A 24,229-nucleotide genomic window follows, 5' to 3' on the forward strand; every position below is an offset into this window, starting at 1 on the left:
TGACAGTTATACTGCGGCCATAGTAAGTACATTTTTTTAGATGCCATCAACACGCTCGTTAATTTTTTGCCTGATTTCAGAAAAAAAACAAGCGTTTCTTTTCTTATTCGGAGGTGGTCAGCATGACGGGAAAGTACCAAATTGGGAAAATATGTTGTGGTATGGTCAAAATAATGATTTGTAAAGAAGTGACTGGCTAGCGATAGGATAGCTAGGACTGTATTCGTAGAAGTCATGAAACTTATTTGATTCGCCCTATCTCATTATTTTTTCACTCTGCAGAGGATGCCATCCATAAAATTTTAGCCTGGGTACCATACCATCGAGGCGCTCGAGATACTCTTCGGCGCTTTAGGCGTAGCGGGCCCGTGCAGATAATTAGCGCAAGCCGGAGAGTTCTTATTTATATGGGGTTGGTTAACTCCAAAGGCCGGCTACAAGCTCTGGCGGCGAAATCTCAAAGGGCAGCTAATCAGACAGGATGACAGAAGCAGGTCAGTGCCTTAGCACTGGGCCGGGTAAAGCACCCCAAAGCCGACCAGCGGAGAATAGTACCAAGGCTATAAAATTTAGATGCTCTGGCCTAATCTCCGGTTATCTCAATACTGAAATCATGAGACTCAGTGCATTTCTAGATCACACCCCACTTCTGGATCTCTTGGATCATCCGCAGTAGATCTGGATCTGCAGGCAGGGCCGTCAGACGTACGAAGCGGTTGATCAACCCGTGTAGACAGTCTGCTTTGAAGTCTACCCTCAACTGTTCCAGCTCTTTAGGCCCGAGGATTCTAAAGGCAATATATATATATCATCAGAACTCTGTAACGAAAAAGTACTTGTATGATATCACATACACATATACGTACATTGATTTTGCTTTCTCGTTTGGTGAAATGGGTGTCTTTACAACAATGCTAGGAAGAAGCTCAAAACAAAACAAAAACTTCCTCATGAGTCATGTAAACCAGGCCATGACCATCACTGTCAACCAGTTTTTGAGTTATTAGCATTTTCTTCCAAAAAACCTCTTTATTTAAAAAAAAGACGCGAGCCAGAAACTCCAACAAAAAGTCATGACCATAGGTTGTTCAGAACTGGAGATACTAGAACCAGACGTTCCTCGACAGTGCCGTAGAAAAACTTATTGAACTTGACCTCCATTTTCATAGCTCTGCTATCTAGCATACTGATCCAGTCACAGTTACAGTCAAGTTATGCACATACACACACATACACACAAAACACACACACTCACCGAAATCATTATACCTTTCTTGACGTCATGTATCATAGGAAACGAAGCATCCAACCTTAATTTTTACTGTAAAATATGCACGCTAAAATATGCACGCTGATAAAAAATGATTCCCACCTCCTGTACCCAGGGTCTCCTGCAGTATGTGGTGATAGTGGGCCAAGATGTCGTCTCTGTAATTGTGGAAGACGTCCCAGCTCGTGTTGCAAAGAAACAGGAGAGTCAGGTCAATGGTTGGCGGGTTGTATGTGGGAGTCTGCCAGTCCACCAGCCTTACTTCGGTGGGCACGTCACCATCGAACTGTGTTGAGACAATAGCAACGGTGAAACATAATCAGGACTCGAAATATTGGGTGCATGTGCACCCAGGTGCACCCAAAATTGGAGCTGTGCACCCAATTTTTTCTGTGGGTGCACCCAAATATTTTCTTGCGTTTATGTATGTAAAGATATCAAAGTATACTAGTATACATCATATTCTGGACATCTACGTGTTAGGAAGATAAAAAATGTCAGTCATGGCACTTGTTTAAGAATTTGATAGCTTGTAACTAAGCTTTATTATCGAGTTATTACTTAAATTTAAGTGGTGCATCCAAAAATGTTTTGGTCACCCAATTTTTTAAGCTGCACCAGTGCACCTAATCCCAAAAATTAATTTAGAGCCCTGATAATGTAAAACGATTAATGACGCATTTGCAAGCAAACACCTAACATTTGCAAGCAAACACCTAACAATTCCCTGCTATGTTCAATATGTCATAAATGCATTTTAGAGTGGCCAGCCACTTCAGCTCTGTCCTGCCACTTGCTCCATAATGTCATCGAACACTACATGGTGACGGCTACTTTGCAAGTAACTTATCAACTACACTAACAATAAACAATATTGCAAGTACAAGCATGGCGTTTACCTTGACATTGTCTAAGTCTAGCAAACTATTACTGTCTAATCTTCTTTAGATATATTTACATGGTGACCAGCCTTACAACTCTGTCCTGCCACTTGCTATATAATATTATTACGTAATAGGCTGACAGCAAAGTGACTTATAACCGTTATGAAAGCCATGGTTATGCTTAGTTGGCCTTATTGGTCCAGGTAATTGGGTTTATTCATTAAAAAAAAAAAGATGTTTTCTTTTCTTGAAGAAGAACGAACAAAATGTCTCAAGAGAAGTTGATTGTGACCCCACAATGTTTACATTTGAGCAAGAAAAGAAGAACGTGTCATGTCTTACCTTAATCATGATGTTATTTATCCAACTATCCGTATGGCAAAGCACCTTAAGCCTCGGGTCTTCCTCTAAGTCTAGTATCTCGCGATAGGGGTCTAACTTTTCTAGAAACCCTGTAAGGTCTGCCTTTTTAGGAAAAGCTGCGGCGAATTCCTTCACGCCGTCCCGATAAAGGGAGCTCTGTGCATCGATCCAAACTCTGGAAGTAGTCTTGATCCAGTCGTACTTCTCGGAAAGGGGTTTGCCCGACCGGAGCTCCACTAGATGTGACAGGCCGTGCAGCTGCGCTAGGGCCCCGGCAGCCAGCATCATCTCAGCACGGCTCAGCGACTGGCGGTTGGGTTTGATGGAGAAGCCCTGAGATTTCAGGTTCTCCATAACCCTGACGGACACCATGGAGCTCGGATCGGTGGCGGCAAAGTAGCATTTTGGGAGGAATAAGGAATCAGTCGGAGGGTCATTCTGGTCATCTATATTTCCTGGCTTAGATTCGCGCTCTGTGCCTGGGATTGCCACAGATAATAGCTCAGGAACTACGTCGGAGTAAAACCGGAGTTTTCTCGTCTCCATTTTGATGTGAGTTTCCTTTTTCCACTCTTTTATTTCAGTGAAAGGACAATTGAAATCTGTCATTTTAGCCACAAGACTGTAGTGCTGACTGGTACCGTTCCTGGTCCCCACGGCATCAAAAGCGATGATGTTGCTCATGTATCCCTCGCCTTTGTTGATGGGACCTTTGACATCGACGTCCGTAATGATGATGCCTGGGAGCTCCTTCTGCAGTACCAACTGCACCCAGGAGGGGGAGATGTCTTCTGCGGACTGTGGAATGATAATCTCAGCCTTTGTTGCCATCATTGGCAGTATTCCGTAGAACTATCAGGGAAATACAATGTTTTGGAAAGAATTAAAATTTTTGTAGAGATGGAGCTTTGGACTTCGAATATTTCAACCATACCACAGGTATAGTGAAATATATTCTATTTGTAATGTTTCTGCCTCTTTCTTCTTCTTTCTTCTTTCTCCTGTCAAACCTTCAAAGCGATTCATCGTTCCTAGACTGAATAACTTGAATTTGGCACAAGGGTAGAGTGGGCAAATACCCCGAGTAATTTCTAAGTGCTGGGAAAGGGAATTGCGCGTCAAAACTTCCTCTGTTGGCTTAAGGTGGCCCATAAAGTAGTATTCTATACATCGATCGTAACTTTTGATTGCTCGGTCGCACTACGATTAAACTTCACACAGTTTTAGTACTACTTAAACACATCGAATACTTGTAATTTTATTTTTCTTCATACCGGATTTTGGGTTAGAAATAAACTTTTTGGTTAAAAAAAGTGTTGTTTATTTCATGAGTCTAGTCCCAGCTGGAAACAAGACTTTCAATTATGATATTCTAAAGGATGAAAGCTAACCTTAAACTTATCATTTTTATCCGAGGGTATTTTGTTTTAAATTAGGATTATATTGTTTTCTTGGGGGGCCGAAAACATCAGAAACGACCATTTTCCCCCAATTTTTCGCTGAAAATGCACCATAGTCAAAAACATTAAATGATTACACAAAATGCCCTCGGACAATTTTGATAAGAAAGGGATAATAAGTAAAACTTGAGTACTATGAAGATCGATACTGTTATTTTGAGCTGGGACTTCAGCCGTAAATGTCATAACTTGGCCGCACAGACACCCATCAAGGATAAAGGGTCCTTACGGTGCCTGTTTACGTTGAAAAGTCGCAAATAACCACAGATTCGAACGCGCGTTCAGTTCGAATTACGATATGGAACATCATGGAACACGTGTTCGAATTCGGCTGGACAAGGGGACACGCGCCCGAACTCGGACACAAATCGAGCGTGCCTGGGCCGCCTTAGCTCAACCGAGTCCTTTCTCAGCATTGAGAACCTTAGCCCATATTGAGAGCGCTCCCCAAGTATAAACGTCACTGGTACAGATGTTTCCGAAGTAGGCTAGCCCCTCCTCTTTTTCATAGTACCGTACTGGCCATTTTCAGCTTGCCACTGGAATTTATTTGATTTGATTTATACAACTCAGGGTAGCCAAGGGCCGGAGGCTATTATCAAGAGCTAGCCCTGATAATTGCAAAATATACAATAAGCTATAATTGCAAAATATACAATAAGCTATAATATAAACGGTTACAATGCGTTTACGGGTACATGGGGTTTGTTTTTACGTACTAGCATTTTAAATTCTAGGTTAGGCAAATAATGCAGAGCAGGGAATTAGTTTAGATACAGAGACTATCTGTGTTTACGTACATGTACTTGCCTAACCATATGGGGTCTTGCACGGAAAAGATTCAGTGGGGCACATTCATGCAGCATATAAAAGGTGTATAAAAACAGAATCCGACTGACCACGTATCCCGTTGCTAATCAAACATAAACACAGCAAAGAAAACACTGTACGTTATATAGATAGTACGCGTTTCATCTGAACACTCCCACGATACTCGAATACACATATCTGTTGAAGACTTAAGAAAGCAACACTTCTATCGTCAAGAAGATGGGACCTGCTTTTGTAGCGACTACAGCGAGAAAATAACCTTTCCTTACGCTACAATATGAATAGACAGTGATTCATCTATAACTTTCGTTAACAATATTTCTACCTTTTGAGTTTTGTATATTTTAGAAAACCTGACCGCACATGCGAGTGGATGACAACATATCCGCCTGCCAAACCGGGCATATCATCTACGTGTTCCCATGTCTCACATTTAGGCACAAAGTACGTGTGTATATCAATTCTTGTTAATACTATACAAACTACCATTTCCAAAATCAATACAAAATGACGAGTAAGTCAACCTAGAAAAATATGAAATTTGGATTTGAGGTGCCTTTTGTATTTCTAACCAAACCAATCATTTGAAGTCTGTTATGTTGTAGAAACTTTGTTCAAAGATGCATACGAAAGCATATGGTTAATAATTTCATGTCTTATGCTCATAGTAGATCATAGGTGCTCATAGTAGAAAACTCTGAAAACTGTAAAATGTAGCTATACATTGTTACATGATGCCTTACCTAAGAGTATAGTTGTCGTGGCTTCTTCCTTGGAACACAAAGGTCAAAAGAGACCGTGTGATGTGCTCATAAAGAGTTATTCTTGCTAAGAGTGTGGGAGGATACATTCTAGGTGCTGTCCAATTTGTTATAGGGGTACGTAGGTATTTTCTGTGCTATTTTAGGTTTTACCTTGAGGTTCCTTTTGAAATGTTGTGTCATGTAATTTGATTTAGCAGGGTGAAAAACAGTTTTCTATGTGCGCAAATTTATCTAAAAGTAAAAGTACAAAAGTCTCTCACGTACGATTTTATAATCTTTCTTGCTATTCGTCTGCAAACCCCTTCAAAATTGCATAGTTTGCCTCAATTAGATTAAGGGCGCAGAACATAGTATTCATCCGAGATCGGAACAACGGTACTTCGGGTATAAAGTAGTGCGACACTCCAAAATTTGAAAAAAAAGACCGATTTTTTGGTGCTAATGTCAGCGATGTGGAAACTGTATGGTGAATGACAAAGAATTACAAGTAAATACGTATATTGTTTTGAGACTGTATGCATTGGGTTGAAGTCAGATGTTCTGTTGGTAATAACGTTATATATTTTGCGCTTGAATACCTTTACCACCAACTGCTGTGCTTCGGCTGCAGCTCACATGACATCCGCTGAGTGTTTTATATAGAAAAGCTTTTGAAAAAGAGAACGGCCCATCAACTTGTAGCTCATTTTCATATACGTTACAGATGTATTTTGTACATTGTATCTTCAACTGAACCGTATTTAATTAAGTCTATATATATGTTTTTGTGCACCCTTCTATGGGTATTAAAGCGTCTTTTCTTACTTTTGGCTCATAAAATCATGTAAATTCGCTTAAGCCCCGGTCAAAAAGCGCGTACGATTCCTTGCGATTCCTTCCGATGCGCAGTATGTGCGCAGTGCGTCGTAAGTCGGGGGAGAATGGGAAGCAATGGCATATAAAGCCGTGGTCACAAAGCGCGTAGTGCATCGTACGATGAGGTCATAAGAGCGTACCTGTGTCAATCGCAGTAAATCATAATAAATCGGGGAGCATCCTATGACGAAAAATAGAGCTGAAATGGATTTTGAACATGTTCAAAAGTTCGCTATCGTCGTAAGATTTTATTTGCCCCCATAGCAGAATTCATTACGGCAATTTTTGTCTACTGATGAGGTTATAGATTTATGAATTTTTAGCATGTTGTGATGGTTTCAGTTTTCCCTGATATTGTAGATATTGACGAAAAGGGAAAATTTATCAGTCGCAACTGCCACAGTCGCAACCAGAAAACAGCGCGCCCCGCACAGGTGATGCAGACAATTGTTTGATCGCTTCACGCACGTGAGTTTATAATTAGATCAAATCTCAGCTAGCTCTCGTCGGTCTTGGGTCAGTTTACCATAATCGTAATAACCATGGGGACAACCCGAACCTAAAGGCAGGCTCTATGAGTCAGAAATATATATGATATAATGCTTATGATATGATTTTTATATAATGGCAAATTTTTGTTGATAGCATATCATGATACGATCTTCGAAAGAGCCTGACACGTAGAGCCGGAAAGCAGGCCGAGATAACCATACCATGGGCAGTACTCACGCTTGATTTGAGCTTTTGCTTGTAATACTCTTGTTGTCATGGTCTTTTTAAATTTATTTTTACAGTTAAAGATATTATAGGAAGGTATTCAACAGCTATGTCCACATTTTGTTGGTTAAAGAAGCACAAAAGCAATCAGACGGCTATACAGAAGAGACACAAGTGAAAAATCGTGCGACGCTGGAAAAAATTTGAACATCATCCGATGCGTTGCGATGGCTGATTTTGCTTACGATTTTGCTGCGATTTACTGTACTCATCGTACGATATGCGGAAAATGCCATCGCAAGAAATCGTACGAGCTTTGTGACCGGGGCTTTAGGTAAAATTATGATTTTCAGTTTGACAAAAAATAGCATTTCTAGAGACGGCTGACAGGGGGCGGTCGTGTGTTGCTATGGCCATGGGGTAACCTACAAGGTCATTGACACAATACTGCAATCCCAGCCTCTAAGTAGACGTTAAAAGTAGCAGTAAATCCTTGATGATCTTTTCCTCTAAGGCTATTTCGGTGTTGATTTTATCATATGAATTATATCTGTCATCCAAGCGCGCATCAATTTTCGGACGTTTCCACTTGACAAGTTTTAGAAAACGTTGGCGTTATGGCGGCACTGTTGTTATGGACATTGTTGACATTCCTGAGCAAGATGACGTTTTGTGTGTTCTGTTGTACACGACTTCTTCTTCCTCTTCCCACTAAGGACCACACTCATGGTGATGGTTATTTGTACACACAAACTTGAGAGGGCTATATCGATTCGGAAAAGTCACAGCATGCGTTGACACGTAGAACCGCTAGACATCGCTTCACAGTTTCCCATGTCGTAGATAGAAGACGAGGATCATCTAATTATTCTTACATTGTTGACTGTACACTGGCCAATGACAGAAGTTTAATTCCCTTTCATCGCTCCATCTGATATGAAAAGGATTTGAGATGAAAGGCCTGTGTATTTCTGATAGAATTCGAGCGAGTGTCGGACGTGTACGTTTGTTTGTCCTGAGTTATGTCGTCGGTTGTTTACGTCAAGAAAGTCATAAACATCGATTCAGACTTCAGATTATTGGGGCATTTAATTTTTCTATTGATTATATACTGTATTGTATACTTATATAAGTGCTCTTGCAATATGCTAAAAACGATGAAGAAAACTGTTTATTGGATTTTTGCCCATAGAACCTGCGTATTGTACGTCATTTTAAATGGTACAGCATAATTGCGGTACATTATTAGATCATAAACGCCTTCATTCTTCCAATTCTTGAAATGCTGCATTGTCATTGATGACCGCTAGATGACGCTTCTTAGTGCCTCTCTCTTTTCTGGAATGCTGGGAAATACCGCCTACGTGCTACTTCCGGTTGTTCATCAGTCACAGGACAGTCGGGCAGCAAGGCGCCCCGCTAAAAAATAACTCCCAACTTTTGGGGCGATTTTCTGGATTTACAGCCATTTCTCTCGGCTTCTAGAGATTCCAGGCGCCAGGTCAACCAGTCATGCTCCTCAGGAAGGCAGGATAAGGTTTCACCTCGGTGTAAACTAACCGTAGAGGCGGTGGATCGGGTGACAAGCGCCGCTCTTGTTTGCCGTTGCCTACGGTGGATTTTCCCAGACGGTTTTTCTACCCCTTTCTTCGTGGAAACCTGCACAAAATGATGACATTTATGGCCAAGAAGAAAAAGTATAAGTTCCACGTGGACCTAGAGTTGGAGGAGCTGTCGGCCGTGCCGTTTGTCAACGGGATTTTGTTCAGCAAGTTGAGACTTTTGGAGGGAGGGACATTCACTGAGCTATCTTCGAGGTATGTGTTGTTGTTGTTGTTGTGAAAATTATCTTAAAATTCCGCTGCGTACTTCTTTTTCAAGTATCTTCGACATATGTTGTCCTTAAGACTATAGTGTCCCATCTTCTAAGTCAGTTTAAGACGTCTTTTTCCCGGGGCTTTTTTTGGGGGGGTGGTGGGGAAAGGATTTTATTTTTTAAAAGGTATTTTGTTACGATGGGATATGGGTCAATGAAAAAAGAATGTGTGAGAGGACAACAGTATTTTTTGTAGCTTTACAAGCCAAAAAGATCACGGTAAAAGATGTATGGTAAGTCTCCTGATGTATATTTAGAGTATTTATGATTTAATGTACTGTAAGTCCTCAAGTTGATGACTCAAAACTGCCTCTAACGTTTGTAGTTACTGTAAGTCGTTAAATAGTCGGATTGGTAATATGAGGGGTCACCATATAATTGTGACACCACGAATGTATGCATTTTCACGGTACAGTTACAACAGAATCAGTAAATTGTTGAACTTACAACACAGGGAAAAAAAAGCTTGGACGTCCTCAAAAATATTACGTCCCTGCAAAAATTAACGACTACAGAGTAATAATTGACCTAAAGCAAAGGTGTTTTCTTCTCGCTGCTGGCCTCCTTAGGAAGTGGACCAAAAACATTTTCTTTGTTTTGTCAACGGACCATTTCTTGACACCGGTCCTAGTTTTCTGCATACCTTAACCTCTCCCTTGTTACCAAACCTCCAAACTAACACAGAATTGGTGCCTAGATAGTACCTTAGCTGCCTGGAGGTTAATAACATGCGTGTTAGTTCTCGTGGGAAAAAACTGCGTTTGGTCACATGTTTGTTGGAGCAATTTGTGTCAAGGTTATAATTATGTTTTGTATGTATCTTTGACATTCTAATGCTTACCAATTACATGTACATGTATGTGCAAAGGCATCCGGAAAATAAGTCTCCAGTCAAGTTAACGGTCAGATGCTTAACGTTATAATTTATATATATACAAACAATGGGGAGCCAACATTGTCAAGGGCGACTTTTAACCGTTGCGGTTGGCTTTCTCTTTTTTCGCCTTTGTTCCTTAAGTTCAGTTCAATAGGTCATACTGAACCATCGGTCATCAAACAGGAAATCTCGCCCAATCTGATAAAGAAACAGGAACTAGCGGTTATGCTACCGTTTTGATACGTAATTTCGCTTGCTTTCGACCCCCGACTTCTTGTGATGACGTGGCTTGGTCTTTCCTTTCTTTCTTGGCTCCCTGTCAAAAAGAGAGTGAAACTGAAAAGTATTTCTTGGCGTCTTTTCAAAAAGATCAAGTCAAACGTAAAGAAAAGATGAGTGTACATTTATGCATAGTATAAATACACTGTCTTGAAACTAGCAAAAGAAAGTACAAAGCAAGGGAAAATTTATGCTTTTCATTGTCTAGTTTTGGGCCTGTTTATTTTTTTTCCATTCTATACTGTAGTTAACTTAATAAAAATTTTTAGTCTACAAAAATATCTTCCTGAACTTTGATACGTGTTCTCTGAAATTGTATTTTTTTCTTCAGATTTCCTCCTATTGTTTCGTGAATGCTTTCTATTGATTTATCCACCAAGTACTAGCACGATAAGCATGTGGCGTCAAAGCCAATAAAATTATTGCAGATATAACTTACATCATTAGTAACAGTAAAGGTAGCAGGCCATTCCAGAAGTTTCTGATTCAGAAAAAATATGTTGCTCTTGCTGAGTAAAGGTAGCAGACCATTCCAAGATTTTCTGATTCAGAAAAACAACAGCATCATTTTTTCTTGAGTAAAAGTAGCAGACAATCCCAAATGTTTTTGGTTTCAGAAAAAAAATTGCCTCAAGTAAAGATAGCAGACTTACGACTTCCTGATTCAGTTATGAAATTTTATAATCAAGTTTTTCTTCAAGTCATTGTCATAGTTGATAATCTAATCTACATGTATATACTATAATTAATATATAATTATATATTCTTCAATTGGACAATTTTCAGTTGTACCCCCCTCACACTAATGGTAGAGTCCTTGCTAGGGATGGCTTGTGTCTCTATGACATCAAAGAATTCCAAACACTTTGAAAAGACTTGGCCAGATTTTACGCAAGCCCTTCTTTTCCATGACATAATATTACATGTATCCTTGAATTTGGCCAGTTAATGCGGCTGGTTATCTTAACTTCTACATAGCAAGTCCAGACAGGCCTTGGCAACGTGGCAAATGTTTCGCTGGTGACAAACCTTTCGGAAAGAAACTCAGTGAACTTTCTTTGGTCATGCGTGGGAGTAGTATAATATTGACACTAAGGCCGCGCCCCGAAACGGGGGTGGGGCTTTGGTGGGTTTTGTCGCACAGCAAGACAATTTCTCACCCAACCATTTGAAAAATGTGTTTCACAAATCTCTGTGATTCATAATACACAGAAAGGTTTCTATTTGGTACTTCATTTGCCATCTTTAGTCATCTTCTTTTTCTCATGTCTCTCTTGTAATTGAATTATCTTTAGTCAAGTTCTGATTGGTTGATGTGTCTCTTTTGTAATTGAATTATCTTTGGTTATCTTCTGATTGGTTGATGACTGTCCTTGAAATTGATTTATCTTTAGTCATCTTTTGATTGGTTGATGACTGCTCTTTGTAATTTAATTATCCTTAGTCATGGTCTGATTGGTTTGTGGACGTCCTAGGGGCTCCATGGCATGAAGTTGAGAAGAATCAATATAGAAATGGAGTTAGCTGAGTGTTGTCATATTGGTGCACAAGGCAGTGTGTTTGGTTGGTCTACAGACAGTGGGTGGATTCACACACCCTTTCCTGTAGTCTCTACCAGGCTTCTTACTAATCTTAGGCCGCTTAAGCACACGGGCTTTGCTGGCATGTTGGTATTGAAAGAGGCCTGCCTTCAACTCAAGAATTACTGAAATTTGAGGATATAAAAGCCCAATTTGTTTGCCTCTTTCGAAGTCTAGCAGAGGCTATCCTTCTTTAGCATTGTATTCATACTATATCTGCTGAAGTCTTGACCAACTACAAGTTACAAACCTTACTTTTATCAAACTATATGATAATGCAGCCTTGCCTTGGTCTAACTACATTGTCTTTGAGCCCCTTAGTAAAAACATAAAAGGTTGTTTTAGAATGTGTCCAGTACGAATAACTACATGTACAAATGTATTGATTAGTGCTGGCAGTATTGGGGCAATTAGTGGCAAAGTCCGATGTACAAATTGTGTCCAATCATCATCGTTTATCGACCGTTAGGTCGGGATGTGCCAGTGCAAAATTTTGACCCAGACTGACCGTTTTGGTCGCATATATCTTTTGTTTATATTCCAGTGCACCTAAATTTCGCGATGGATTTCTGCAGTTTTTAGCTCACTCTCTAGAACCATTAGATGTAGATAATAGTACCTACTTTTAGGGTGCAATAACCCAAATCTACTAATTGAAAAATCATGCAAATTATAAGAAGATGTCAACGTTCTAACTGTAGTAACTTTGAAAGAATCACATATATCATATGCTGGAAAATTGTTCTGAGTAAAGAGACTTTCGTTCATTTACTTTCAAATTAATTCCAAAATCTATGAAAAAGCTCCCACATTTTCATTTTTAGTTATGCGATTAGTGCAGTTTAAACTTATTACAAATGTTAGTAACCTAAAATCCTCTCTGTGACTTAAGATAACCCCAAGTTGCTGATACTGAATGCTTTTGATGTATTGTGCTTATTGTATACATTGTACCACATGGTAGGATACAGTGGTATTTTAATCCGGGGATTGCCTTTCAATACGGAGATATTTACAACAGTAAGAAATAGGTCAACTATTGTAATTCAACCTTTTTTAAAAGGTCTCACAGAAAGGTCTATCTGTGTCCTGTCAATTGTATGAAAATAAACTTTTGAAATGTAAACTGGATTGTCATTATTGTATTGAAAAAATGAAAAGCAACTATACTCCTAGATAGGGACCTCTGCTAGAATTTTACTACTTTAGGGCTTTTGGTGTAACTAGCTGTACAGCAGTCTTTCCATAGCCTTTATGTCATCATTCGAAAGAAATGACACTAGTACCACAATATTCACTGTCATGATTTTGCAGTGAATGGAAATAAAACCACTGCAAATATTTGTGGATTAGCAGTACTTTGGAACTGGCGTAACGTTAACATGCTGATAGTATAAGTTATAACTATTTCTCAATGACTTTGACACTTGGTCATTGTGTAAAAAGTGTACTTTAGCCTAGCTATATATAGACTGTTGTGCACGGTTCATAGTTCAGAGATTTTACTACGTACAAATAGGCCTCACCAAACGTTACTGGATGTCACCTGCAAAGTAATGATTTGAATATATGGTAGACTCTCATGAAAGTCTTAATGTACTTTACAAATTAATTATGTCCCAGCATTTGAGTTGTGAACCCCTTTTCTACTTTGAGCTGCAAACCTTCTATTATATCTTTCTAGACATAAAATTAAGGGGGGAATTATCTTTTATTGGTAGACAAATGGAAGATAATGATCCTAGTACTGTATCCTGTTTTATCTAGTCTTCCAGACAACAATGAACAGTTGTACACATTGTTATCTATAAGATGACAATTATGACTCATGTACATGGTGTTTGGTTATCCCCTAATGAAATCCCCCTCCAGCAAAAAAGGATGTGTTCAACTTCCTTATACAGCATTCTTTTTACACAAACAGATGCTATGCTGTTCTAGATAATCTAATACAGTAGTATCATTCAGTCAAAAACTGCATAAGAAGACCACTCAGGGAACCAAATGTGGTCTATGTGGACAGGTGGTCACTATAGACAGGTTTCTTATTTGTGTCAATTAATCGAATGGGAAAACTTATCTAAGGCACCACCAGAATGTGGTCACATTGAACAGGTAGTCCTTAATTATGTATTTACCTTATACTTATAGAATTACGTAGAGGTACTAATAACAAATAAACTTTTTACTCCAACAACGAGATAAGATCCTTCAGAAAATAAATGAATTTACGGTACAGTTTTTCCTCCCATGTTTTAGGCATTTGCAAGTTCAGCATTGGACTTGGATGAAACCCAACCTTCAAAATGGTCCCTAGACACAATTTGACAGTTGACAAATGTTCCGAGGGCTGTATAAGGGATCCCTTATGCATATACTGTCTGAAACGCTCTCTCGGATTTCTGGTTCACCTGCGTGCATCTTGAATATGGTGGACGTATTCGTGATTGCACATTTATCAAACGACACATACTTCGGATTAGCAATCTAGTTGGTGGGATTTTCTCTCGGCTAGAAATACATAGGTCGCAAAATATTTGATGGGGGTAGATTTGGGTTGACGATTTATCACGCAGAGTTTTGGACGTAGCTTGAGTTTTGGGAGCGATTTGCCCAACAGAAAATTCCTGCATCTGGAAATTCACCCCGAAATGAAGAAAGGTCACATAAATTCCTTGTGCAGGTTTTAAAGGTATGTCTATAAAGCTTGGAGTATGGGTGGGCGTTTTCGAAACTATAAACCTGCGCCCCTCGGCGATCACAACAAGAAAATTCCTGGGAAATGTACGTATGCGAAGCAGCGATAACGGCGGTGTGCGTATTTGTGTATATCCGCCCGATAAGACCAAAGGAACCACAAAGACGTCAGCAATGCTGAGCCCAGCGTCCCATATACATGACCACTGACATGTCAACACAACCTCCATCAGATTCAAAATCATATATTGAATTCGTCAGCTCAATTGACGATATTCGTATTTGATTTTCCTTTTATATGAACAAGATATGATTGTATTTGAGGTGTATGTAAAAACGTGTAAGGAGTTGTAATTTTAATCTGTACTTGTGGCCTGGATTGCCACAGAGTCCACAGACATTTTGAGAATCTTGCCAGACTAAGCCCTGCACTATGGTACCGTAAGTTTGGAAATTTTGATTACATTTAAACTTCTTAGCCACCTGCCCCAAGAAGAAAGCCATGGAAGTTTCCTCAAATATAGATTGCATTAGTTTAATAGTTAATTCGAATGCAAAATTAAAAGATACTGTAAATTATTGGATTTTGAGTGCTGCAAAATTTAAACTCCACAAACTATAAGTGAATCTACGGTATTGCTGCCTGCTGATTCAGAGATTCCTGGCATTCTCACTGCACCAAGATATGGCTTGTCAGGGACAGTCCACTTTGGATCACGGGGGTGTTCCATGTCCAAACATGTTGTAAAAGGTTATTGCAGGTTAGATGGAAAGCAGAACAGCTGTTACTGTGTTAGGTAAAGCCTTGGTTTGAAGGACAGTACACAATTAACTGGCAAATTTGTTTTGCAATCCTACAACAGTCAGCAAGATAAAAATCTTCACTGTGTCCTATTTCCGTAAATAGTTTCATCAGGTTGGTAGATGTAAATTGAACAAGGTTTAATTCCTCATTACGCAACCTTCTTTAATTCTTCAGTAAACGTTTCGATGACTATCTTTAGGCCTCGTCAGTACAATATGAAACAAATACTATCCGTGCTATGTGAACTAGACAGAGTCAGTGCAATCTGAACTTAACCTATTGTGTTGTGACGTAATTACTTGTAGGAATGTTCTCAAAATTTCAAATGTGATACGCTTAGTGTCCTTGCCGCTTCGTGACGTAGCCGCAAGGATGCAGTTCCAAAAACGGCTGAGTCTATACCCACTTATATGTAGTTGACTTCATGACTGGTGTATTTGTTGTCCTCTCTGTCTATGACCTTTGCCCCCTCCCAATCTATTACACAGTTGTTTTATGCTCTATTGTTTCCTGAGTGTCCTATATAATTGTTCGTAGGAAGGAACATGTAACATATGTATTTAGTGCAAGAAAGGTTGTGTATTTTGGTGTTACACTTAAGTCACTTACCTTATAACCGTTAATGCTTTGAAAAATACACACAACTTCCAATACAAAGATCTTGTTTATTTTCTCCTGTTTAGTTGGTATAAACAAATTGCTTCTTCTGAATAAGGCAAAGGCCTAGGAAAAAAAATGTTGTGTTTCCTGTTTCCCTACCTTCCCTAGAAAAACCTGCCGACCCTAGACTTTTTTTTGGGTGGGCAGTGGAGTCACAAAGCTTCCAGTTAGAATTTTTATTCAGCCAGCTTCCTATTGAAGTAAAAACAGTCTGCATGTCCTATCTAATGAAGGATAAATGTATCTATTGTGCACAAAATCAAAGTTTGACATTGAAAGACAAGTGTCCTCATACATTTCAGTTTCCTTTGTTCAACTGTGTTGTAATATGTATCACTAGATTTTTGGCTAGCCTAAAAAAATTACAAAAAAAAAAGATATCCCCTACCTACCAACCCTAATTTTTTCAGGACTGAAACAGGAAACACAACATTTTTTTTCCTAGGCCAAAGCATAACATTGCTTTGATAGTAAGTACTTTTGTACCATGTGAGTGTGATTTTTCTCTTTGTTAAGGCCCACATTTTCTACCAAGAATGCCAGTTTTCTCATAGATAAGTATAAAAAAATATAAAGATATATTTCTTTTCTCCAAATAGGGCAAAACATATTGTATAGCTGATTGAGAAAGAGGGGGATTTTTCTTAATCTAATGCTTGTTAAATACATGTATATGAATGTCTCAGATATTTTAGGATTGCATACTACCATTACTAAGGGACCACAGCACTTTGTAGTTATTCAACTTATTCCTCCCACAACCACACCCTCACATACCCATACCAATGTCACATCCGTCATAACTGAGGGTCTGCATGTGGGGGCAATGCTTCACTGTAATTTCAGGAAACATTTCATGGTAAATTGACGCAGATTCCTTTACGCAGCCCTCAATGTTGAATTAGAAATTTCTTTTAGAGTGCAGGGCTCGAAATACTGGGTGCATGTGCACCCAGGTGCACCCAAAATTGGAACTGTGCACCCAATTATTTTCTGTGGGTGCACAGGGTGCACCCAAATATTTTCTTGGGTTTATGTATGTGAAGATATCAAAGTATACTAGTATACATCATATTCTTGACATCTATGATCTAAGTGTTAGAAAGATAACAAAAATGTCTGTCATGGTACTTTTTTTAAGAAATTGATAGCTTGTAACAAAGTTTTGCTATTAGGTTATTACTTAAATTTAAGTGGTGCACCCAAAAATTTTTTGGTGCACCCAATTTCTTAAGCTGGGTGCACCAGTGCACCTAATCCCAAAAATGAATTTCGAGCCCTGGAGTGGGTTAGCTACTATCAACGGTGAATTAAAATTAAGTGCTACACCTCACAGCAAAACACATGCACACCCTCCTAAGTCACATGACAGAAAGGTTGTTACTACGTTTGATGAATTACTAAAATTGATATTCCCCCATCCAAATGTAAAGGCTAAGTAATAACGATCCCAGGGGATTGCTAATTTGTTATGCATAATTTAGTGGCACAAAGCAATTATTAAAGAAAAAAATTGATAGATGAAAATTGTTGCATCGTGGATTTGTTTAACCGAAACCAAGGAAGATATTGTAACCTTGAAAGTCAAGTCACTGCAAACATAAGCCAATATACAGTATTATCCAGGTGGTACAGGTGCCATGTAATCACATAATGGATTTATCAAGGCTTATCCACAGTCCCTTGGGTCATGGTAACCTTTCTATCACAGTGTTTGCTGTGAAACATTCAGGTTAATTTTCAATAGGTTCAAATGACATTTTGCAATGGGGTGGGGACTGGTGCATAGCTCTGGCACAAAACCGTTTTTTTTTTCTTCTTTCTTTGGAAGAGTTCGAAAATAACGTACCCTAAAAAATCAGTGGACCGGATTTTTTATCGAGTAGAAATTGAGCATTATATTGGTAGGCGTCCACATGTTACATGGCTTGCTGGTCCAAGAAAATAACAAGAATGATGTAGAGTAGAGTTTATAGTTTTTTCTATCAAGTTTTACAGTCAAACGATCATAGGGACTGAGTTAGCAGTTATGGCAGGTTTGATTCTAGAAAGTGGCAGTAACTAAACACTTGCCTGAATCTCATCTACTATAAATGCAGAAAATTTCCCGGTGGTTTAATGTTCGCTGTTTCGTGGTGGCTATTTCACTGCAAACTTAAAACCACCACGAACATTTTTCCATGGCAGTAAAAGACTACAGTGCATGGTGCTACCCCGCACTTAAAACTACCGCGAAAAGTCCTTTTTCCCGCTACCGTGAAATTAAATCCCCAGGAACTTAAATACATTTACGGAATATTCTGAACCATTCGCAATGGTGGGGTATTGGCTAATATCCTTGAAATTTCCTTGTGAACTTGACACTTTGACAGATGAATTCAGACCTGGGTCCAAGAACTGGGACAGCGGAGTAGAAGGAACAGCTATTAGTATTATATCATTTGAATGCAAGGCGAAGGTCTCTCTCTCATCTGTATGCTTGCAGTGGATAACATTTGCCAGGAATAGAAATAGACCATCATTTTACCTTTACCAAGCATCTATCATGTTTTGGGCTCCATATATCTGTCTGTTTGTCTGTGAGTTTGTGGGAAGCTTAACTCAAGAATATATACATATTATATCCTTATCTCATTTGCTTGGTGGTTATAGGTGGGGAAAACGGAGCTCAAGTTTGCATATGGACCTCCTACTCCTAGCGACTTTCCTTGCTACTGCAGCAGACTTTCCTGTTTTATCTCAATTTCTTTTTGAACAATATTGTATTATTTATACTATATAGATTATTTGGATGTCTTAGCGATGACAAAAAAAAGCCTTAAAAGTAGGTCTTTCAGAAAATTACCAACAATTGCTAGGGCTAAACCATTTGAGAACAGGGGTACTTCATCTTTTTACCCTTGGGAGTACATTCCGTACAATGTTGAAAAATGCAGAATGACAATGACCACTGTAGGACTGATCATGCATATGTGGGCTGATATAATTTGATATTTGCCAGTTGTCAACATTTTTGGCTTCAATGTGAAAATGTTTTCTGTATCTAAGAGTCCTGGAACTATATGATGCTCAAGGCCTAAAATGTATGTCTCTTTGTAAATTGTAGTCTGTTGTGAACTTGTGGAATGAGACCATATAAAAATTATAACATTGAATATGTCCAGGGCAAAAGATACAAAAACCAGAAGTTCTGTTGCACTGCAGTACCAAAGTCACACACCAGGGGACCTTTTTTCCTACACTTACTAGTACCTACAATACATACTATCAATTGTAATATATATCCAGAGATTATGTTTTACTGTCCACAGATATTCAAAAACACTGCACACATGAGTTCACTGATACTGATAGATATGCCAAAACTGTTTCTTCATTTTTCGTGAAGGTAAAAATAGCTACCGTGATCGGCGTGCCCTTTTCTAACAATAGCTGATTGCCCTCCCAAAAGGTTCCTTTGGCAGGGTGTCTTCGTTCGTTACCGAGTTTCTTTGTCAGCTAGGTGTGAAATCTTTCTTCTGAGTTCGTGACAGTCAGAAGTCTGTTCATTCTTCAGTTTTGAAAGCCTTCTTTTCATGTTGCCAGTCATAATTTTCCCTAGAGGAGTTTCAGACAGATGTTACATGACATTTTGTACTGTTGGGAACTGTTTTTATACTTGCTTAAAATAAAAGGGTTTTCATTCATGAAGGCCAAAATAGAAAAATTACTATAAGTTCATTGATTTTTGTGGAGATTTAATTTTGCAGTAAAAAATGTTGCCTGTTGGTCATTTCTATGATATTTTACTCAATAAAAGTATGTTAAATTAACATTTTTCGGATGAGATATTATTATATACATGTATGACTATGAATATTACTGTTATTGTGAAATAATTTACATGTTCCGAGTGGTTTTCAGGGCCTGCATTAAATTATTACTTTTTGGATGACATTTTTTAGACATGAGTATCACTGTGAAATTATTTGAATATTCACAATTATGGTTGTATGTTTGATACTTTTCCCAGATAAGACATTGGGATGATAGGTCCAAGCACACTTGTCGGGTATGATGAATACTTGTGCGTGTTATGTCTACAAGTGGGTATAATGGCCATTGTTAGTGTTCATTCCCAGCTGTCGTCTTGAATTCGGGCAGTAACACAGGGCAGTGACACTTCAGTAACTGGGATTGGTACCCTGGCACCACTTGGCATTGAACTTCAATTTGAAGTCAAATGCTTGTCATGTAACAGTGGCATCCGGTGGCTTTGTGGTTAGAGTTTCTGACTCAGAATCTGGAGGTAAATATATACTGAGTTGGGATGCTAGACAGCATTGTACTCTCCAAGTATCTAGGTTAGGTTCCGGCTGTTTTTCAATGTTTATTAGTCGTTTTTATTGGGCTTTCTATTTTGTCATTTTTGTACGCCAGCCAAAGGTTAGGTTTTGACACTACAAGATACAATACAAAATAAAAGCCCAAATAAAAACGACCAAAAAACGTTTAAAAAAACAGCAGGAGCCTAACCTCTGCCTAGAGAGTACCAACATTACGTGTACACTTGGGAAAGGGGTAGGGGTTGGCTTTTTAGGTCGCAGGGTACTGTTAGTGTTACTACTGTATTTCTTCAGGACTCCTGGAGTCGATGATGATCCCGGGGTAAAAAGTGTTGCCACCGAAATCTTGAATACAAATTGTTAACAGTATAATTCGAAAGACAGCAGGGCATGAACTTTGCTATATGACTGTATAACAAGTTGACTTTTAGATTGCTTGTATAAGATTATGATGCCCATTCAGTGTATTAATTTAATGCACCTGACCTTTACAGCTGACTGCCTCGGTGAGTCATTTGCAGTTCTGTATGGCCCTATATAGCCCCATTTAAAAGTGGGTATCAAATTCAAAATTTTAATTTTAAAATTTAAAAACAATAACTCCTATTGGGTTTCAGTAATTTTGTAGATGGTACCCTTGACTGCAATATATTTGTTTATGCTTCAGAAATGTACCCTACTAGAATTTTAACCAGTCAACTTGTAGCTCTTTAACTATAAAAATCACCATTGGCTAAAAACTGTGTTCTGCTACCTTGATGAAGTCCACTGTTTGTTGTGGTATAAAGAATTGCTGCATTGATATGTAAAACTTGTTTCTCAGTTTGGGAAGTTCAATACACAAGAAGGATATTAGGTGTTAGCCCATTATGTTGATTGAGTTGTATTGTTAGGTACTTCGCGCCTCTTTGTTTGGCTACAAAGGACTAATTACTTAGCACCAAGATTCTAAGTGTTGATTTTTGTGCCAGCTTGTGTCAAGCTGTGAAATACCCCTTACTACTGTGGATTTCTTAATTTTTGCTTAGACTTGCTTCCCCATGGGGTACAATATGAAACTGTTTAAGTCAAGTGTTAACAGACATCTTTCTTCACAATACAGTATTGTAACCCATAAATTTGAGTGGCTCCAGTAGCCTTGTTTTGCGGTGAACTCTAAGTAAAAAAAAGAAGAAATTTTTAATTTTTTTTCTAATCACTATCAGAGGAAAGTCAGAGCTTAACCCTCTCCTAGTCTCCATTAACTGCCTTTAACCGAAATCAGGTATTCATTTTTACACCTGGGTGGAGCGAGGAAAGTCATTTAAAAATTTTTAAGTGCCCAATGTCTGGTGTAGAATGCTGGGAATCTTACCTGTGACCTTTCCATCTCTTTTCCACTAGCATAGCTAGCCTTTCAGCGATCGCAGGCACAGACAGCATTTAGATTGCCAAAAGACTATAGGATGCTCAATCTAATACTAATAGGTACTAAAGTACACATGGACCATTTAATAGAGCCATTTTACCAGACATGTTCAGGTTGACAGAGTCGTTTGATCAGGCAGAAAATAGCTTGGCTGCCACAGAATGGGCCCTCATCCAAAACGTAATGGTCTTCACATGTCTTGATTTATTATATACCACATGATATACCACATGTTTAAAAGATAATCTTGGGATTTGTTATTCATGGTCCCATTTATCATGTTGTAAAAGAGATCAATTTTAGAGGAGATCAATTTTAGAGGAGATGAAAGATAGAAGGTAATCATATACTTGAATTGTTATAGCAAAATTACCGGGTCACTCGTAATGATTGTAAGATTAACATTTTGACTCCATGAGTCCAAGGTTATTTTTTGCTATTATCAAATTTTAAAGTACTGCCAATACATGTTATACCTGAATGATTTTGAAATTTTGGGTTGTCTTCTACGATCATTACAGAATTTTGTTTAATTTTGGAATTTTGTTACATTTTACTCCTGCAAAAAATCTTCCAACGATTTCTTGCTGAATATTTTTTCCCCACATTTTGTTCACTTTTTTTACAGGGGTGTTTTATCCCTCCTGGATTTTCTGTGCTATGGTTTCTCCCCTAGGACTTTGTGCAGGGTTTTCCTTCCCTGGTTTAAATTTTACACATATCACAAATTTACAGAAATATTACTCAAACATTTCCATTTATAGAAGATTTAAAGATGCAAAACGAGAGATTGCTGACTATTTTAGCTTTGAATTTGTTGGGGAATATCGTACAGCTGACACGCAGCGTTAGTGAATATGGATTCTCCCACATACAAAACCACAATCATGCTCAGAGGCATAAAACATCTATCTTATCTGGCCCATCGCTTTATTACCCTTCGCAGGACGATCATTCCCATCCCAATGACGTCAAGAACTCACGGAACGAATCTCCGGTCGATATAGAAGTCAAGGCAGAATTCCACATGGGAATATGCCCTCACATTTCAATCTAATTCCCACCCCGAGGTTTCTCCGACCGTGACCTTACAAACAGAGTTCAGGGCAACGGGGGTGACAACGGCTTTGATTTAATTTGGATGAGAAGTTGTCAGTCATTTTGTGTCAATAATTTTGTGACATACTGAATTGTGAATTTTGTTTTTAAAACTTAAGGTTGATTTCAACAATTGTGTTTGACATTTTCATGGTGAACTTTTATGGAAATTGGCTTATTTAAACAGACAAACACAGAAAACAGAGTTGGCTTATTTAAAAAGTCAACTCAAAGGCCAAAAATCAGCTTCTTGAATGTACATATTTTTGTTTGCATAAAATGACAGATTTAACAATTGAAAAGTTTACACTAGAGGGTTTTACTTGTTTTTTTTCCAGCACAATGCATATTGGGGGGGGGGGGGTCAAGTGAAGCTACCAATTTGGAGTTAGCAAGAGGGGTTTTGGCCCCTCTACTTTGAGGAGATTTTGGAAATGAAGGTAAAAAGTTGCCATGTTAATGGGAAAGTATTCTTTTTAACCATATTTAATTTGAACATTTTTTTAAGCCTGTTTGGAGGATCATATCAACAATTTTCATGTCTGATCAGATATTTTTCTAAAAGTACTAGCAAAGTATCACCATGCTAGCTGAAAATAAGCGTAATTTAGCCTACTTGTCGCAAATCATAACTTGATGGGTTGTCATTTTAAAAAAGCACTAGCTTGAACCGTATCCCTGTGTTATGAAAAAAAGTCTTGTAAAAACCCGGATATTACATAAAAGAACAGCTATTTTCAGAAATTAGGATGTTTACGCCACTCAAATCTCAATTTCCCTTCACCACTTTATAAAGGTCTTCATCATTAGCATTAGCCAGGTAATCTCGTTAAGTGACCATTACGAAGATTAAGACATTAAAAATTCATCCCCTATCTCAAGAAAAATTTCCCGCGCCCGTTTGACATGTGGTCGTTTATCGACCGAAACCATCAAGACATGATGGAAGATCTCCCATCAACTAATTGTGCCGCTTTATGAAGTATTCCAACCGTAATTGGTTTAGATATCGACGATCTATAACTATTACTGTATCTTGGGTTATAGGAAACCGTGTGGCTGGTTTGTATAGGAGATTTACGATGATGTATTTATTGAGTTCTGTGGTCAAAATCATTTGGGCTGGGTTATTTGTCTACCATTTTGGCCGTATCGACCTCGTTTTATGGACGACAATTCTCTGGACCCCCCAAACAGATGCTATAAATCTTTGAAAAAAAGGGACAGTCTATAATGTATTTTTGGTGGCAAGGTGGTAATGTAGTTAGGGTTCGAATTTGAAGGTTTTGGGTTTGGATCCCTATTCGTAGCAGGCACCAACGTTGTACCTTTGGTAAAGGCACTCTGTACCTATTAATACTACATGGAGAAAATGAGTGCCTAGTACATGTAGGTGTGGGTACCAGTTGTAACCAGTACAGAAAATTCAGGTACAGGCCCTGTTATTAGTGTTAACGTCCAGAGTGGTAGCGACTGTGAT

General features: G+C 38.6%; 2 protein-coding genes across 3 annotated transcripts in view; one reads left to right on the top strand and one right to left on the bottom strand.

Annotated features, from left to right (window-relative positions):
* Positions 1 to 756: 756 nt before the first annotated feature.
* On the bottom strand, positions 757 to 5,605 carry LOC118421219. The gene is made up of 4 exons (XM_035828385.1): positions 5,552 to 5,605; positions 2,497 to 3,369; positions 1,373 to 1,556; positions 757 to 788 (listed from the first exon to the last, which is right to left on the bottom strand). The coding sequence occupies exons 2-4, from the start codon at positions 3,349 to 3,351 to the stop codon at positions 757 to 759; spliced, it is 1,071 nt and encodes a 356-aa protein (XP_035684278.1). The 5' UTR covers positions 3,352 to 3,369; positions 5,552 to 5,605.
* A 2,886-nt stretch (positions 5,606 to 8,491) lies between these two features.
* Positions 8,492 to 24,229, top strand: part of LOC118421413 (protein FAM102A-like) — a 51,456-nt gene continuing 35,718 nt past the window's right edge. The window contains exon 1 of one of the 2 annotated variants that reach the window (XM_035828682.1): positions 8,492 to 8,961. In XM_035828682.1, coding sequence (XP_035684575.1) covers positions 8,813 to 8,961 — 149 coding nt within the window. In that variant the 5' untranslated portion in view covers positions 8,492 to 8,812. The remainder of the gene's footprint in view (positions 8,962 to 24,229) is intronic. The other variant, XM_035828684.1, reaches the window with a different exon arrangement.

Source organism: Branchiostoma floridae, chromosome 8 (assembly GCF_000003815.2).
Source record: "Branchiostoma floridae strain S238N-H82 chromosome 8, Bfl_VNyyK, whole genome shotgun sequence".
Classification (NCBI taxonomy): Eukaryota; Metazoa; Chordata; class Leptocardii; order Amphioxiformes; family Branchiostomatidae; genus Branchiostoma; species Branchiostoma floridae.

What these genes read in the sequence shown, in the direction of transcription:
- LOC118421219 (XM_035828385.1), bottom strand. Translation starts at nt 3,351, where the DNA reads ATGATGGCAACAAAGGCTGAGATTATCATTCCACAGTCCGCAGAAGAC. An exon ending in TAAATAACATCATGATTAAG is followed by an intron (nt 1,557 to 2,496) that starts GTAAGACATGAC and finishes GTCTCAACACAG; the next exon opens with TTCGATGGTGACGTGCCCAC. An exon ending in GGAGACCCTGGGTACAGGAG is followed by an intron (nt 789 to 1,372) that starts GTGGGAATCATT and finishes TATTGCCTTTAG; the next exon opens with AATCCTCGGGCCTAAAGAGC.